At 41.7% G+C, this 19,633-nt stretch overlaps 1 protein-coding gene across 7 annotated transcripts in view; it reads right to left on the reverse strand.

Annotated features, from left to right (window-relative positions):
- Nucleotides 1-19,633, reverse strand: part of AAK1 (AP2 associated kinase 1) — a 164,790-nt gene that overhangs the window by 73,050 nt on the left and 72,107 nt on the right. For all 7 annotated transcript variants that reach the window (XM_068565166.1, XM_068565162.1, XM_068565165.1 and 4 more), the window contains exons 4-5: nucleotides 6,188-6,296; nucleotides 4,556-4,698 (exon numbers count right to left, since the gene is read on the reverse strand). In XM_068565166.1, the coding sequence (XP_068421267.1) occupies nucleotides 4,556-4,698; nucleotides 6,188-6,296 (252 nt within the window). The remainder of the gene's footprint in view (nucleotides 1-4,555; nucleotides 4,699-6,187; nucleotides 6,297-19,633) is intronic.

Here is a 19,633-nt window from a genome sequence, read left to right on the forward strand (position 1 = left end):
GGGGGAAATAATGAAAATGTGAAAACTATGTACTGGAGGAGAGACTTTCAATAAAGACAAGAACTTCTGTCATGGTTATTTTTAGAACATAAGCTGCTTAAGGACAGGGACTGCTTTCAGCTTATTTCCCCTCTGGAACTTGCAAGAAAGACCACACACGTGGTAGGCAGGGCAAGAGGGCCCTGTCTCAGTTCTGCGTGTGACCAAGCTGGCCCCCGCAGAGGGTGACACTGGCTCAACACGGGGCCCTACAGCCAGCCTGGCCTGTGCTCCCTCCTGTACCCCACAGACTACTCCCGAGGCGCCTGGTCGCCAAGGGAGACCTCGCTCACAGGGGAGCAAGCGGGAGACCAGCCCCCAGCACGTTCTCTGGCCAAGAGGACAACGAAGAACTTCTTGGCTCTGGCTACTGCTAGGACTGCGCTGGCTGGTTCGAGCCATGACAGGGAGCTCAGAGTGTCCAAGGCCCTGTGATGCAATGACAGAGCCAGGGCCAACAGGAAGCACAGGGGGACTTTTCACTCCTGCCTAGGAAGCTGGCGGTGCAGCAGGCGACGTGACTGCCCACCAAGCACACAGTAGCAGAAGTCAACAGGATCTAACATGCTAACAAAAGCATCCAGATGGCAATGAGTGTAAGATTTGGGGAATTTGGGAAAGCTTCAGCAAAACTACCGGGAGTCAACAACTAAAATCAACAGTAACAGGACTCCTCTGGAACAATCACAATCAAGGCCTCCTCCCAGGGGCCCCTATTTACACTCCTTATTTCCAAGGTCAAGGAGAAAGGGAAACAAAGTCTCCTGAACCACTACTGGCGAACCAGCAGCACACCCGATGGTCTTCAATACTGACTGAACACAATTACTGTGTGCCCAGCCCCGGGTGACGGAGGGGCAAAGGGCAGGGGCTGAGGAAGAGAGCGTGGCAGCCACTCGCTTGTGCCCCAGCCTTACCCTCAGATTCCAGTTTGCTCCGAGTTTCTCTGCTGAGACATCTCACAGGCTGTTCAGAGCAGTGAAAGAAGAGTCTAGGCTCTGGCTGCTTGAGACCAACCCCCGACCGTGTCCCCAGGCAAGACACTGCGCTCTGTGCCTCAGGTTCCCATCACGGGTGACGCTTCTCCACCACCTCACGGCAGCACTAATACGCTGGGAATGGGTAAACTGGGCCGGTGCTATTTACAGGTATGAAATGATTATGATTTAGGCCTCGTTTAATCCAACAAATGTTGAAAAAAGCTACAATAAAGGAAGATTTTGTTTAACATGGGAGTAGCACTCTCTACAAGGATGCTCAGTGGCCCTCCTGGTCTCTTCCCTTGCTCTCACCTCCCTGGGTGCCCGCTCAGGACTTTCTACGCCAAGGATGCGCCTGCACACTGACTGACATGCATGTTCTCCTTTAGCCTCACCCTGACCCTAACAAGGCTGGCGCTGCTGTCTCCACCTCACAGACGAGGAAGCTGAGGCTCTGAGGGTAAGTGATAAGAGGGGCAACCAAGGAGCCTGAAGGGCCCGGGAGAACACGCCGCACAGGGGTCATGGGAAGAGACAGTCACAGAGGAGGCAAATGCCACAGGCAGGAGACCGAGACAGGGATAGGAATGTGCCCTGTGCATCTGGCAACATGAAGGACGCTCATCACTCACGGAGCTTACAGTTCAGTCGGTACAAGTTACTGTGCTATAGAATCTGAGTTCCAATAGGAAATCGAACCCCATCTGACCTGGGGGGAGAATGGGGCTCTGGAGAAACCTGAGCTCATACGGGTCACAGAAGCAGTGCTGGTGCAGCTGGGCCACACTTCTCCCCCTTTTCTTTGCCCCACATGAACTTTTCTCCAAGGCAGGTGGCAGGGAGAAAGGGCAGGCCCTAAAATGTTGGTACCACTGCCTATTTTGAAATACATGCTAACATGCCCAAGAACTGGACTCATGGTTAAGGCAACCAGAAATAAACTGTCATCACCTGAAACTAATACAACATTGTAAATCAACTATATTTCAATTAAAAAAGAAAAGCGTCATTACATTCTTAGAGCAGTGGCCTGCAGTCACTCTAGCCTGGTCTGTAACTGGCCAGGTACCAAGCCCTCACCTATCTCCTCATCTTCAAATGCCTTCTTGTTCCCTTCTCTCGGCAGTTCTCGGGCCCTGCTCTCTGCCTGAAATGCCCTTCATCCTCTCTGTGACCACCCATATCCCACCAGTCCTTCAAAATCCTACTTTTCCAGAAGGCTCCAATCACCATTGCCAGATGCCACTATCTGACCACATATTAAGCCACTTGAATCTCTTCCATTCATCACTCTGTTCTACAGAGTTTTGTATTTCACTTATTTAGGTTTCAATTCCAAATATTTCACTTACATTCTCTCACCAATACTTTAACGTGATGAGCATAGGAACCATGTTGTATCTGCACTGTCCCCACAGAACTATGTACTTGTACGATGTGAGGCTCATAATATTCACTGAGATGTATCCTCGCTCCACTCAGAAAAGGGGCTGACTGTGAGCAGAGGTACACTGCAGAAGGCTGTCTAAGGCTTTTGGAGCCTTCACACTCACTAGGGCGGGAAAATAAAATAGGACAATAATAAGTGTTAGGTTAGTGTGAAGAAACTGGAAACCTCATATGTTGCTGGTGGGATGTAAAATAGTGCAGCCACTTTGGAAAACGGTGTGGCAGTTCCTCAAAAAATTAGAGTTACCGTATGACCCAGCGATTCCACTCCTAAGTATGTACCCAAGCGAACTGAAAACATATGCCCACGTGAAAACTAGTACATGAATGTTCATAGTAGCCTTATTCATAATAGCCAAAGTAGAAACAATTCAAACGCCCAACTGCTGAATAAACAAAATGTGATATATCCACAAAATGGAATGTTATAACAAAAAGGAATGAAGTACTGATATACGCTACAACATAGATGAACCTTGAAAACACTATGCTTGTGAAAGAGGTCACATACTATACAAGCCCATTTAGATGAAATGTCCAGAATAAGCAACAGAAAGTAGATTAGTGGTTGCCAGGGGCTGGGACAAGGGGAGAATGAGGAGTGACTCCTAATGAATACAGGGTTTTTTGGGGGGATGATGAAATTTTCTGGAATTAGACAGTGGTTACGGTTGCACAGCCTTGTAAATATACTAAAATCCACCAAATTGTACATTTTAAAAGAGTGAATTTTATGGTATCTTAATTAAAGAAACAAATAAACTAAAAAAAACCCTCAGAACAGAAATGCTAGTATGCGGCCATGATCCTCAAACTTTAGAATATACAAAAACCACCTGGGGTGCCTAAGATAAAAACTCCTGGGCTTCCCTGGCACCATCACAAAAATGATAGCCCAAAAGATTCAGCGGGGAACCCAGTAGCCTGCATTTAACAAGCACACTAGGGGACAGTGATGCAAATATTAGCCACGAAGCGTGCTTCTCGAAACGTAAGTATAATGAAAAGAAACTGTAACTTAGAATCAGAAGAGCTGGATTCAAATTCTGGTACGGCTCCTTCCTAGTTGTATGACCTTAGTCAAATCACATAACCTCTCAGCTCCTGAGTTTCCCCAACCATAAAATGCAAAGAAGAATGTCTCCCTCCCAAGAGACAGTGCACATAAAGTGTCTAATAGAATACCTGGCACACTGTCAGCGCTCCAGAGATGCTAGTGAATCCTAACTGGGTGCCAATTCCATTCAACCAACATTGTCAAGTGACTGCAGGACGAAAGGCCCAGTGCAAGGGGATGGTAATTAGTAGGACAAATTTTTAAAATCGCCAATTAATGGATTTTACAAAGTATGAAATAGACTTTAAAGATCAAGCACCACTGTTTTATAAATTTCAAATTAGCATATTACTTTTTCTGACCCTGGAAAAGTGAATTTGGGAGTTTATCAGGAAAAACAAAAAAGATGTGTTCAGGCATTTGATGATTATAAAGAATTTCTTTTTTTTTTAAAATTTGTTTTATTTATTTATTTATTTATTTATTTATTTATTTATTTATTTATTTATTTATTTATTTATTTGGCTGCCGTTGGGTCTTCGTTGCTTCACGCAGGCTTTCTCTAGTTGCAGCAAGCAGGGGCTACTCTTTGTTGCGGTGCTTAGGCTTCTCATTGTGGTGGCTTCTCTTGTTGTGGAGCACGGGCTCTAGATGCATGGGCTTCATTAGTTGCAGCACACAGGCTCAGTAGTTGTGGCGCACGGGCTTAGTTGCTCCGTGGCATGTGGGATCTTCCCAGACCAGGGCTCGAACCCGTGTCCCCTTCATTGGCAGGTGGATTCTTAACCACTGTGCCACCAGGGAAGCCTATAAAGAATTTCTGAAAGCTACTTAATAAAATTGATAGCTGTATTGTACTGTACTGTTCTGCTATTTATTTTTTTCTTCGTACTTTCTCTCCCCAAGCAGAACGTAAGCTTAGAATCTCGTACCATGCCTTACGCTTTTCTCACATCCCCATAACATCTACCCCATTCCTGGGGCAGACAGAAAATACTCCATAAGAATGCACTTAATGGTGATCTGTTACCTTCAGGTCACGGTGGATAATAGGAGTTTTGCACTGATGCAGGCGGGCAACAGCTTCACAGGTGTCACAAAATATCTGGAGTACTTCATTCTCTGTAAAACCTGTTTGCAGGCGCTGGTTCATCAGGTTGACCACCTGGCCTCCTGAGAGGGGTGCAGAGCAGAGGAAAGGTTATAAACTTTCAGACCCATCACTTATCCACGAGAATGAAAGGCTGTCCACAGAGGAGCAACCTGGACTCGGCCCATCACTGGCTGAGCCAGGACTAAACCCCGGTATCTTGATTCCCAGGCTGGGACTTGTTTTCTACGGCGTCGAAACAGTTTCTTCATTATATAAAGCAGCCCAGATGTGAGCTGCCCTCATTCTGTCTTCAAGATTAGTAGCAGAACTGACAATATGGTCCTGGCTCTAGTTGCCTGGTTATACTGTCCCTGTTGTGCACTGGACGAGGCCACAGGTTCAATCTGCTGTATCTTTTAGTAGGAATCAGATTGCACAATAGACCCCAGGAGGAGGAAGAAGGCAGTTTGATAGTCTGTATTTTAGAAACAGCTTGGTCTCTCTGGCTTTACTGCTTGCTGCCTGGTCTGCAGAAATGCTACACCAACATTTAATCTCTAGGACCGAAAGACTGACGACCTCGCTTAGAAAATTATCCAGCTCCCTGGACTCTCCTACTGCCTCGTCTCTAAACATTTTTAGATGTCCCAAAAGGAAGGAGCAGGAGGAGACAAACTGTCAAGTTCAAATGTGGTAGTATTTTACAAAATCAGGTTAACAGCTGTTACAGCGAAGGCTGAAATTATTGGTTAACATCACATTTTAAGCATTACTAACATATTTAATTTATGGACAGTATCTGTAAAGGCAAGGAACGTGTTAGTGGAACTAAGGGTGATTACAAAACTGGGCACCAAACAGTGAGACAAGGACCCAAGAATGTAAGTGACAGCTGCTTAGACCAAAAAAGCCAAACCTCCAAACAATAGCTGTATGAAATGCAGTCAACTCGGAATAAATTCATGCTACAGCCTGGGTTTCCAAAGATAATACTGCTTGAAACTCCGAGCTTTCAACTACTTGACTCTACTGTTAATGGCAGCATCATTTGAATGTAGCCTTCCTGGCAATCACAGATCTCCAGCAAGAAGAGCAGGGTCATTTCCATTAGACGAAAAGGATTCTTTTACCCCCTAATGAAAGGATGGTGGCGTGGGTAGAGAAGAGAACACATGAGTGAGGGAGGCTGAATTGTTCCCTTAGTCTATCTGGAGTTGGGTCTTTATTATGTGCCTTCATCATTTGTTTTAAAGCATCACAAAGAACACATTCATTCTCATTCTCATACATTCGCATTCATATATAAGCACCAAACCTTCCCAAACCTAACAAAAGTAGAGTTTTGTATTATCTACCTCTCTGAATTATTTGTGCCACTGATACTCGCCATTGTAAGAGTAACCAAGAAGTGACAGAAGGCTCTGTATCTTTTAGCCTCTTTGTTTTCCAATCTTTAAAACCAGAACAACATACGTTAGGGTACAGTGCACCTTAAATGAAATGACCCCACACCCTTGACAATCAAAGTGTTAGAGAAATGAGAGCTTCAGGTATGGCACATATACTTACCCCTGCAGAAGTCCATCAGAATGAGCACTTCCCACACGTCACCGCTACTCACATTGTTGATACTGGAGTCAATGTAACCCACGATGTTCTTGTGCCCCGACAGGTCCCTCTGTAAAGAAGAGTTGAGAAATAAATTATCAGTTACAGACACCAGTAGAGATAGGACGAGCCAGGCTTTTCCATTAGCCCAGATAACTTAAATACACAGAGACAACACTAACAGTGATAAGAGACAAGCCTAAGGAGCAGGGTCAAGAGCAGGTGTCCGCGGGTCTCTGAGATTCACGGTCAGCTCTTCAGCAGCAATTCTGCAACCCTTCTAAACCATAACGCTCTCCTGAACTAAATTCTAGAACCAAACGCACACATGGTGCCTACTTGCTCACGGCATCAACGCTCCATATAAACCAGAAGCAAAGACTCCCATCTCCGGAAACACTGCAGAGGGGTAACAGGAGAGCGACAGCATGAACTATTTAAATATGTGAATTTTTAATTCAGAAAAATGAAACTGATTTTTTTCCTGGTTGTAGGAACACAAGTGAACTCAACTTGACTTTTAAACTATTCATACTGTTTTTCTCCCTCTAGGAAATATATGAAAAGAATAACCACTTTTTCAAGTTTTGAAGGGACTACAATGGCATCCAGACCTAAGCATTTTGCTCACAATTAAGCCTCTCAAGCCAACCAACTGGGATATAAGATGGGTTATGTTTCCAGCTCTCCGGTTGGAACTGCATCTCTCAGAGCTGCTTGTGGAATTAATTTTTCAACAAATACATATTGAGCACCTGTCATGTGTCAGGACCCATTTAGACACTGGAAGTTGCCTCATCCCTCAGTCTGGTTATTTCAACATCCACAGAGGCAAATCTTTGTAACGATGATGTTCAAAATCTAAGGTCATTAGTGAGCAAAAACTGAGCAAGTTGGGTAACGGGATTTATGCACAAAGTAAGGTTTTATTTTATTTTTTTAATAAATTTATTTATTTATTTATTTTTGGCTGCGTTTGGCTTTGTTGCTGCGCGCGGGCTTTCTCTAATTGCAGCGAGCAGGGGCAACTCTTTGCTGCGGTGCACGGGCTTCTCATTGTGGTGGCTTCTCTTGTTGCGGAGCACGGGCTCTAGGTGCACGGGCTTCGGTAGTTGTAGCACGCGGGCTCAGTAGTTGCAGCACGTGGGCCCTAGAGCACATGGGCTCAGTAGTTGTGGCACGCGGGCTCAGTTGTTTTGGTTCGCGGGCTCTAGAGCACAGGCTCAGTAGTTGTGGCACGCGGGCTCAGTAGTTGTGGCTCGTGGGCTTAGTTGCTCCGCGGCATGTGGGATCTTCCCGGACCAGGGCTTGAACCCCTGTCCCCTGCATTGGCAGGCAGATTCTCAACCACTGCGTCACCAGGGAAGTCCCAAGGTTTTATTTTTTAACTAGTTTTAATAAATTGTTTTACTTTGTTTAATAAAAGAAATGGGAGGAAGGAGGTGGGAAACCTGGTTCTGTAAGAGTCAGCATACAAATGTGGCAACTTGAACCACCGCCACAATAACTGGAGCTTCAGCTGTTCAAAGTGATACGGTCTCTTTTAATCTGAAAGTACATACCCAAACAAGAGGAAGCCTCACAGTATCAAACCAACACACCTGAACTCTGAGCATCCAAGTTAAAATTCCTTAGAACTTTCCTCTGAGTGAAGGATTAAGAATGACTATTGCCTCAGAAAGGTAGACCAAAGGTAAAGACATGATTGCTTCTACTGGCGACTGGGAAGTCGCTGGAGATCTAGGCAAGAACAGTTTGGTAAAAGGAATAAAGTGAAGTAAGAACGGAGCTGGACTTGAGAAGAATGGGAGTAGAATACGTAGAGCCAGTGGCTACAGGTGATTCTTTCAGGACATTTTGAGCTTAAAAAGAGGAGCAGCACTGAACTGAAGGAAAGAATTTTTAGAATGGGAGAGGATTGAGCACTGGAGAGTGAAAGGAGCCAGGACAAAAAGGTGCTTTAAGATACAGGAGAGGATGAGGATAACCGAGCGAACAAAGTCCTGCAGGTAGAAAAGGGAAGGGATTAGGAGCACTGTTAAAGGGACTGATCTTTCAGAGACATTTCTTTCCTGGCAAGCAGGAAGGAAATAAGGATGGGCATGCATATTGGTTTAAGGCTGGGGAAAAAAAAAGGGAATCTGAGGAAGTTCAGATCTACTGTTCTGTTTTTGGTAGAGTACAAGATCATCTTCAAACTGTTAGGGAATGAGAAAGAAGCTTGATGAGAGAAATAAAAGGCTTAGAGCGACTGTTTTGGATAATAGACAAGGGAGATGATGAGGCAGAAAAGCAGCCTCTAGAATTCAAGTTTCTCTAAACAGAAAGTGATTTCAGGGCTCATGTTTTAGAGGACTATCCTTCCGCTTTTCAGTCTTATCAGCTCTTCTAGAATTTGTTTCCATTTACACAGTCCTAGAAGTAGGAAGAAGTGGAGAGAATTTCTTTGAAACCAAAACGCAGCAGCAGATCATGTCCTCCAAATGTCCACAAGAAGGAATGAAAGACTAATGTTTCTACATTTAGCTGTTTGAAAAAGAAATCAGCAATGTTGCCTCTGAGTTTGTCTCAACCCAAGAGGAATAATAAGAATCTGGAAGGAAAATAAGAAGCAACTGATAGAGCCAAGAGGAGGTCAAGAGCTATTAGAGGACCCAAACTGGATAATTAACATCTGCAGATGGCATCCTAGAACACTCTGCCAAGATGCTGGCTGATCAGTCCACGCCCAAATTCCTGTTCATTGTGTCTTCTGCAGAGATCCTGAGATATGTCCAAGCAGAAAAGACTGCCTCTTTGGAGGGAGATGATGGCATTTTACTTTTAACAACTTGATGACACAGTGACGTCTCTGATTTTAGGATGTCACTGGTTTAGAACTGATAGAGAAGATCTGTTTGAATGGCTGTGAAATGTAGAAAAGGTCAAGCGAAAATCTTACTACAAGCTGAGATAGACTCACATTCATGGGCAGTGTGACAGCACTTCTCAGCAGCAACATGCCAAAGGATGTCCAAGCTTTCCCTGGCTTTAGTTAAAAGACCAGCCCCAGGCTTACAGAACAGAATGAATGGACATAGAGGTCTGGGATGGAACCCGCATGGAGGCAACTCAGTTACTATCGGTTTACTCAGGAAAAGGCAGGATGTAAGTAAGATGCTCTGATGCCCTCGGCTACAAGTATTATTTGGAGAATTGAGATAAAAGTCTACATGATAAGTATAAGTCAAACTCTGATTTTCAGGGGAGTGGGGAATATTCAGTTAAACTATGGATTAGATCAGTTTATATTACATTAAATCATGGAAGCAGTGATAAGTCTAAAGACTTGTCATTTTGAACTTTATTTTAAAATTAACATTAAACCACACAGATAAACACGTTATTAGAAGACCTGCTTTACTGAAGAGATATTTAAAGTGTTTGTAGTTAGCTTATTAACTTTCAGAGTTAAATGCTTGAAGTGATGAAAAACTTTTTTCACAAACACATACAAAAAGTACCATTTGAAAATGAGGCCTTCTACCCAGATCCTATAGATGACCACACATTTCAAGTTTATCTGTGGTCCTAATTAATGGTGCTTGTAGCGCAGAACAGTATTCTACCCCGAGCTTCAAAATTCCTGCAGCAGGAAATTCCTACCTAAGAATCTTAAAGCCTTTTAAGAAAGCAGAGGACTCAGTTCCTAAGTACATCTATAAAAGCCTTTATATTTATGTTCAAGAAAACAAAGAAGATAGCGTTCTAAGTAGCACATCAGTAATGTCACTCACCTTGAAACAGTAAAATGAGTATAGTATGTAACTGATTTCCTTATGTATCTTTTGCTCAGGTCACCCTTCCTTGGAACGTCCGCGTGACAAATCCCTGCAAATTCCTGATGCCGACAGTGCCTGCATTTGCATCCAGTAAGCTTCCAAAGAGGTCTATTTACCTGTTTTGACCCTCCGAATAGTCGATGGTTTCTGAGTTTATGACTCGGCACTATTGCTGCCAACTTCTAGAATCACACTATGATTCCACAGACACTTTTAACCCAAGTTCAGCTTCTTATTAATTTAAGGATGAAGGAAAGCAGTTCTAAGGCCTGGAATTAGTTTCTCTCTCCCAAAGTTGCTTTGTAAAAGTCTTCGGCCTTACTATGCCCCACCCGCCTTCTCTAAAATTTCCTAAATTTTAGGAAAATTTCCTTTGTAACTCTAAATTTCCTTTGTAACTCTCCTTTATAGGTCTACATTTCCTTTGTAACTCTTTATAATTCACAAGCAAACAAAAACGATATCAAGTCCAGTGCAGCAGTGAAGAGAAACGCTTTGAGATCTGGACTGGCCCTGGATTTCTACCGAAGGCAACGTATCTGGGGCCCTTATGGGTTTCTGTTACGTAAGCCCCAGATATAATCCTGCCTACAATCACATTTATTCTCCCTTTTCCAAGTCTTACTCATTAATTAATCCTCTACTTACTGAATAGATCTTTAAAGTCATTTAGAGTCTGATTCTAGAGGCATGTTGCTCAAACTTTAATAAGCATTGAATCACCTGGGGATTCTGTTTAAAAACAGATTCTAATCTAGTAGCTCTGGGATAGAGCCTGGGGTGCTCCTGGGCAGTGGCACTTAAAGTACCAAAGATCTAGAGGAGTGCTACTCAAAATGTGTTCCACAAACATTTTCTAGGTAGAAGCCAGTCCACAAGGAGATAAGGAGCTTACTCCAGGATATAAATCAATCAGTTCACTAAGATGACTTTCTCCTTTTCCTAGTGAGACTTTACCTATGAGGGAAGTAGTTCATTGACTTACGTTCTGGCACAAGATCTTTAGTGTAGCACCTATACATTTATAGCCAATTGATTTTTGACAAGGGTGCCAAGACAATTCAATGAGGAAGAGAAGAGTCTTTTCAAAAAATGGTGCTGGGACAACTGGATATCTATATGCAAAAGAATGAAGTTGGATTCCTACCTCACAACACATACCGAAATTAACTCAAAATGGAACCGAGCAGAACCCTGTAGGGCCCACCAAGTACAAAACTGAGCAGTTAATGATTAGGACAACAGAGTCACGGAGTCAGTGTCTGATGCACATTCCTGAGTTGTTTACAGATACTACAACTGCCACCAGAGGAACAAAGCTAACTGCATGATAACCAGACTGTAGCCATGACATAAGCTGTGCCATCTTGAGCAGTACTGAATCTGTGGCTAGCACACCTCCGAGAACTGGGCTCAAAGAGAATGGGATTAACATTACTGCTCATAATAATCTATATCTCTGTGGGCATCAAAATAACTGTAGCTTGTTCTGCCTGTAATATGTAAGCGGCCAACTAAAATTGTCAGCAAAGAGATGCTACAGACCCATATTGACATCTTCCACTCTGAGAATACGGCACCCTATGTCAGCATGAAGAAGTTACAGAAGATAGACCTTCACCCCCAATCCCATAGAAATGGAATGATGTTAGACAGTGGGGATTTGAAAGCAGCTCTTTTGCCCCTTTCCTGTTTGCCCATTTCTGTTCCCCTCCAACCTTGAAAGAACCTAATTAACCTGTTGATTCTTTTCCTAGATAAAAAGAAGTAAGAATGAAGAATTAAGTAAAGAATGACCAGCTCTTTACCCCCAACAGTCCCCTTAGCAATCCTGCAGGCAGATCATACGGGCAAGATAACATCTGAAGAGAGAGTCAGCCAGCCTGCATGCAATGGAGAATGATGCAGAACCCAACCTCCTGCCTTGATGATTCACTAAGATTCTTCCTCTCACCATTTTCTCTTTAAAAACCCTCATGGGGACTTCCCTGGTGGCACAGTGGTTAAGAATCCGCCTGCCAATGCAGGGGACACGGGTTCGAGCCCTGGTCCGGGAAGATCCCACATGCTGCGGAGCAACTAAGCCTGCGTGCCACAACTTCTGAGCCTGTGCTCTAGAGCCCGCGAGCCACAACTACTGAGCCTGCGTGCTGCAACTACTGAAGCCCACGTGCCTAGAGCCCATGCTCTGCAACAAGAGAAGCCACCGCAATGAGAAGCCCACGCACCGCAATGAAGAGTAGCCTCTGCTCACTGCAACAAGAGAAAGTCCGCGCTTAGCAACGAAGACCCAACGCAGCCAAAAAAAAAAAAAAAACTGTCATGGCTGAGCAGAATCTTTGGAGTTGGTCTCGGGACATGAGTCCACGTTCTCCCCAGATTGCTGGCTTTTTCTGATTAAAGCACCTTCCCTTTCTATTGACACTTGCCTCTTGATTATTGGCTTTTGAGCAGTGAGCAGTTGAACTTGAGTTCAGTAACAAAAATGGACCACAAATCTAAAAACTCCTCAAAGAAAATACATATGCAAATCTTCATGATGTTGGATTAGGCAATGGTTCTTAGATATGACACCTAAAGCACAAGCAGTCAAAGAAAAAATAGATAAACTTCGCTTCATCAAAATTAAAAACTTTTGTGCTTCAAAGGACACTATCAAGAAAGTGAAAAGAAAATGCAAAGAATGATCTGCAAATCATACATCTGATAAGAATCCAGTATCCATGGGAATTCCCTGGAGGTCCAGTGGTTAGGATTCCGTGCTTCCACTGCAGGGGGCACGGGTTCGATCCCTGGCCGGGGAACCAAAATCCCACAAGCCACGTGGCATGGCCAAAAAAACAGAATCCAGTGTCCAGTCTATATAAAGAACTCTTAAAACTCAACAATAAAAAGACAACCCAATATAAAAATTGGCAAAGGATCAGAATAGACATTTTTCCAAAGAGCATATGATAAGCACATGGAAAGATGCTCAACACCATTAATCACCAGGAAAATGCAAATCAAAACCATAATGAGATTATCACTTCATAACCACTGGAATGGCTATAATCAAAAAAAGAAACAATAAAAAACGTCAGCAAGTATACAGAGATTGGAACCTTCATACACTGCTGGTAGGAATGTAAATAGTGCAGCTTCTACAGAAAATACATTGGCATTTTCTCAAAAAGTAGAGTTACCATCTTACCTTGCAATTTCACCCCTAAGTATATAACCAAGAGAAATGAAACATTATGTTCACAAAAGCTTGTACACAGACGTCCATAACAGCATTATTCATAATAGCCAAAGAGTGAAAAAAAAAACCCCAAATGTCCATCAGGATAAACAAAATGCGGTATATCCAGACAGTGGAACATTATGCAGCCATGAAAAGGAATAAGTACTCATACATGCTACAACATGGATAAACCTTGAAAATATTATGCTAAGTGAAAGATGTCAGACACAAGAGCTTACTGTATGAGCCCATTTATAAGAAATGTCCAGAATAGGCAACAGAAAGCAGATTAATGGTTGCCAGGGACTGGGGCAAGGGAGAAGGGGGAGTGACTGCTAATGCGTGTGAGGTTTCATTTTGGGGTGATGAAAGAAATATTCTGGAATTTGATAAACGATGATGGGTGAACGACCTTGTGAATAAAAAAGTCACTGAATTATGTTTAAATTATATTTATATTTAAAAGGATGAATCATCTCAATTTATGAAGAAAAGTAGTATGACAAGCTGGGGGGAAAATAACATAAACAAACACACAAGGGGGAAAAAGGAAAAGAAAACAAGATCCTTTGAGTAGCACTGATCTAGAGCAGCCAGGCAGCCCATGCATGAGTCCCTGCTATGGCCTTTTGACAAGAAGTTTGCTTAGATTAATGTCATTTCCTTGGGCCCTCAGCCCATCTGCAGACAGCCTTTCCTGTTGATCTCCTTTACATCCAGCTAAAAACTTCCACCTCCTGATTCTAGACTGCCCTCTTCAGAAAAAAATAAGCCTAGTCTATTTTTTCACTTTCCAAACAACTGAAATATTATTATTTAGACTCTACGTTTTTTCTTCTCTGGGTTAAACAGACCCACTTTCTTTGACATGGTTTTTAGTCACACCACCATTTTGGCTGCTCCCACGTTTAAACGCTTTGCTTTGCCGATGTCCTTTTTGTAAGAATGGCCCCAGGGAATTAATGAAATACTCCAGGCCTGGTCTGACTCCTGCAGAGTAGACCAGCAATATCACCTTCTATTAATTCAGCTAAAAATTACATTCTTTTTTCTTTTGGCAGCCACATCATACTACACACTCATATCAAGTTAACTGACCACTAAAATGCTTAAGTCTTTTTCTACTTGTGCTGCTTCTAATCTCTACCTTCCCAGAACTGTGCCTGTAAAGTTGATTAGAAGAAAATAAAAATCCAAGCATATGACCTTACCTTGCTATTTCATCTCATTAGAATCAGTCCATTGCTCTAATTTTAAGGATCATTTTGGATCCTGATTCTATGATCCAATGCAGTTGTTATATCTTCCAACTTTATATTAGGCACATAAGAGATAAATGTGTCTTCTATTTCTTTAACCAAGTTGTTTATTAAATGTAAAATAAAAGAAAGTTAACAGTAAGCTGCAGTGTTTTTTTCTTAGGAAGTTCCCTCCAAATTAATAGCAAATCATTGATCAGAAACCATTATAAACAGTAGCAATTACACCTAGCATCCAGCCTAGACGCTCTATCTTGCTCACAGATCTCTGGTGAGTGACCTTACCCAAATGATACAGTCCACAGTCACTGGATCTACAGTCCACAGTCACTGGATCTATGGCACTCCCCTGAGCTCCCTATCCAAAAACCTGCCCAAGAGAGGACATGATGTTGATAGGACATGGCTTGTTCTTACTCAACCAGAAGTCTCTTTGGATCCCTGCTCACTCATCTAAGTGACTATAAAACAGCTTAAAATTTAATTAAAAAAATAAGTAACATATTAACATTCAAAAAGCAAAACACAGTAGACAAGTATTTTCAACTCCAGTCCTCATCCCCTATAGGGAACCCTCCCTCTTTCTTCCCCTTCTTCCCTTCTGCCTTTCCTCTTTCTCTCTCTCATCCTGCCAATGTTTTTTCAAGCAAATTCAAATAATATGTATTATACACACATAACTCTTACAAACTCTGAGAGGTAGAGCTGGGGTTATGGCCTCTATTTGACAGAAGTCTGAGCCTAGCACGGGTTAAAAACATTGCACAGGGACTTCTGATTAAAAATAGTAGCAAATTGTTTTTAAAAAGTAAGTTGAATACATGCATCTATCTCTGCTTCCTTCAAAAGCCTTACTAAATGATGTAAAGTGTTTATTTTTTAAAAGGCATAAACAGAAAGCTTCTGCTTCTGGGAAGATGAAGTAGATGTACTTTTCCCTATTCCTCCTGCTAAGTACACCTGAATACTTTGTACGTTATATATAAAACAGACATAATAATGAGTATCTGAAAGGTGAGGAGAAGAAGGCAGACTGCCTAGGAACTTTGGGATCCAAGGAACAACATGGTAGTGGGCTGTCTGGGTTTTCTTTTTGCCTCATGTTTCCCAGACCGAAAACTGAAGAAGCCAGCAAACTGAAAACACCAATGGGTGCAGACAAAAACACAAAAAAGCCCAATGAAAGCCTGCTCTCTCCAGTCAGACCCAGAAAAGGGGCAAGCAAGTAAGACAGAACCCACAGAAACTAACCGCTCTATTCCAGCCAAAAACCACAGAAAAAACCTGCAGCTCCGCTCCAGTCATGGCAGCAAAGGCCAAGTGGAGAGCCTAGACTTCCATTCTCATGAGTCTGCAACAAATCACTCCAACCTACCCTTCAGGGTGGGGAATGTCAGAGAGGGCTGAGTAGGGAGTCAAGACCTTCATCTCTGAGGTGCCGTGAGAGGAGGTCAAGTGGAGAGTCAAGACTTCCACAACCACCAAGTGGTAACAAGGCCAACTCCCACCACCATGGTGTCAACTGAAGCCATGTGGGGAGCAGTAGCAAGGCACTCCTACTTCCCAGCCAGGGAAGGATCAGTGGAAGCCTAACGGGAAACTGGAATTTTCACCCCAATCCAGTAATAATGAGAAAGTGAACTTTCACCTTCTGGGGTAAAAACAGAGGCCCCACGGAAACCTGAACTTCTATCCCCACCTAGTAGTAACAAGAGGGCACTCCCCAAACCCATCAATCCCCTGCCAGAGCAGAAACCAGTTAAAACAGAAGGTTTACATAAGATCCAGAATCTATAACACGATATGAAAGTGTTTATATAGTTCGTCAGACCAAGAACTAGGAAGAACTCAAACTACACGGAAAAAAAACCCAGCAATCGATAGATGCCAAAATGAAGATGACCGAAAAGACAGAATCATCCAGCTATGATTTTAAAGCAGTTGTGACAAAAATGCTTAAACCAGCAATTATGGCGATGCTTGAAATAAATTAACAAATAGAAAGCCTCAGCAAAGAAACAGGAAGTGTCATCAAAAACCCAGAAAACCTAAAGAAGAACCAAATGGAAATTTTTGAACTGAAAATACAATAACGGAAGTAAAAAGTACAATGGATGGGCTCATCAGCAGAATGGAAGGGACAAAGGAAAGAACCAGTGAACTGAAAGATAAAACAATAGGAATTACCCAGTATGAACCAAAGATAGCAAATAGGTTAAAGGGAAAAAAAAAAAAGGACAAAATTAATATGCATAAGTCCATACTGATATAAATAAATGACTGAATAAATAAATAAGTGAGGGAGAAGTGCAATCACGTTAGAGAAGGAAGTTAAAGGGAAACAGATCAGAAAGGAAAAAATAAAACTGCTTCTATTTGCAGATGACATGGTGGTCTATATAGAACATCCTAAAGAATCGAGAAAAAAATTCCCAGAACTAGTAAACAAGGTCAGCAAGGTTATAAGATACAAAAGAAACACAGGAAAATCAATTGATTTTCTACATCCCAGCAATAAAAATATGGGCACCAAAATTAATTACCCAATACCATTTATAGTCACTCAAAACAAAAACAAAAACTTACGTATAAATCTAAGAACATGTACAAGGCCCATATGCTGAAAACTACACAGTGCTGACGAAAGAAATCAAAGATGTAAATAAATGGAGAGAGGTGCCATGTTCATTTACTGGAAGACTAAATAGAGAAAAGAGGCCATTTCTCCCCAAACTGATATAACAGTTTAATGAAATTCCTACCAAAATTATAGCAAGACATTCTATAGATATAGATAAGATTATTCTAAAATTTATATGAAAAGACAAAAGAACTAGAATAGTTAAAAAAATAATTTTGGGAAAAAAAGAAGTAGGAGGAATCAGTCTGATTTCAAGACATTATAAAGCTACAGTAATCAAGGCTGTGTGGTGTTGGTAGAGGGACAGACACATAGATTGATGGGACAGAACAGAGAATAGAGAAAGGTCTGGAGATCAACCGTCACAAATAGGCCCAACTGATTTTTGACAAAAATATTCAATGGAGGAAAGATAGCCTTTTCAACAAATGGACACCCACAAGAAACAAAATGTTCTTCAACCTAAGTCTCATGTCTTATATAAAGTTAACTCAAAATGGGTCACAGACTTAAATGCAAAATGTAAAACTTATAGAAAAAAAAAATAAGAGAAAATCTTTGGAATGGAGAGGTAGGCAAAGAGTTCTTAGAAACGACACCAAAAACACAATTCACAAAAGGAAAAACGAATAAACTGGATTTCCTCAAAATCCAAAACAAAACAAAACAAAACAAAACCAACAAGAAGGTCTTAGAAATTAACCTGATATATAAAAATTCAACAGGATGGTTGAATATAAAGCTGAGAAAATCTGCTGGAATGTAGAGGGAAAAGACAAAGACATGAAAAAAAAAAGGAAGAAAACAAAAAATTAGAATATAAGTTCAGGATAACTAACATCCAAATACTGATAGTGAAGGAAGACAGAAAAGGAAATCATCAAATGAGACAAACTAAAATTCCCCCCACATAAGGATATGAGTTTCTAGATTAAATGAGACCACCAAACAACTAAAATAAATAAAAAATGCACATACCAAGGTATATCATCAACAAATTTCATAACACTGTAAACAAAGAAGAATTTATAAATTTCTGGGGAGAAAAAATGGGTCGCAGCCAAAGGACCAGGTATTAGAATGACTTCAGACTTCCCAAAGCTCAGCAATGAAAGCTAAAATACAGTACAGCAATGTTTTCACGTATCTAATGAAATGATTTCCAATCCAGAATTTTATATGCAAACTATCACATGTGTGAGTGTAAAATGAAGACATTTCCAGACCTGCAAGTTCTCAAAAATTTACCTACCGCACATCAGGAAGCTCCTGGAGGATAAGTTTCACAAAAAGGAGAAAGAAGAGCTAAAAGAGGAGTCAACAAATCTAACGAGAAAGAGAAGCAAAGAGAATAGCTAGAAAATCCCACGATAAGACGTAAATGAGCCCTAGAGAGCAACCAACCTATAGTCCATCAAGTCTGAAGACTGAGAGAGATTTCTTCAAGACGATAAAACAGACAGAATACTAACTCTGTTCAAAAGTATTTTTTAAATGATTTAAACAACTTGGGGAGAGTTTGAAATTAAGTTGCACAGAAGTACACAGAAAACTAAGATTTAAAAAACCTAGAAAACAAGACGATTATTAATTCCAGTAAAAAGAGAATTATGTAAGAAAGGAATAGTAATCAGAGTCCACTTAGAAGATTTAGCAAAAATAACGTTTTCTTACATAATAATGTAAAAACTAATACTAATATAACTAACATATTGCCAAACTGACTGCTATTGTGGCAGAATGGGAGATGAGAATAATGCAAGTATTTAGAGTGAAGGGCATGCAGGGGATGAAAGAGAGTTAACTTTTTACTTTCCATAGTATGTAACGCCTAAAATGGAGGGGGAAAAAAGAATTAGCAATATCAGCCTGCTATTTAGAAATATATCAAATGAATCCACTAAAAGTGGTGGCCTCTGGGACCTTGCAATGGCATAGGAGGCCCTCTCAGGGAATTGCTTGATGTTTTTTGGAATAAGCTTAGTTCAACTATTTGGGTATATAAGTTTTGAAAAAACGAACTAAAAAACAAAACTCTCGCAGCTAATACATGGCTGGGCCAGAACTTGAATCATGTAATTTAATTCCTAATCAGGTCCATTAATTTGTGAGCTCCAAAGGGGCCCGCGTCTTCTTAGTTCCTTTACTCCAGCACCTGCCCAGCACAAAGAAAGCCCTCCAAACACGTTTCTGAATGAGTGGGAGAAAGTTAAAGAGTGGGATTACTCTTCTAACACCAGAAAATGAATGAGAAAGGCATTCCAGGCAGAGGAAAGAGCGGAAGCAAAGACAGCAAATGGAGTGTGAGAGCTGAGCAAGGAAGAGGCAAGGTGGGAGGAGGAGGAGGAATAGCATCCCGAAAACACTGGGTGGAGGAAGGGAAATACAGTGAGCACAGCTGTTTGGAGCGGAGTGGCAGGGGAGAGGGAGGACGCTGGTGCCTTGCAGACAGTTCCATGT

The sequence above is a fragment of the Eschrichtius robustus genome, chromosome 15 (genome assembly GCF_028021215.1).
Source record: "Eschrichtius robustus isolate mEscRob2 chromosome 15, mEscRob2.pri, whole genome shotgun sequence".
Taxonomy (NCBI): domain Eukaryota; kingdom Metazoa; phylum Chordata; class Mammalia; order Artiodactyla; family Eschrichtiidae; genus Eschrichtius; species Eschrichtius robustus.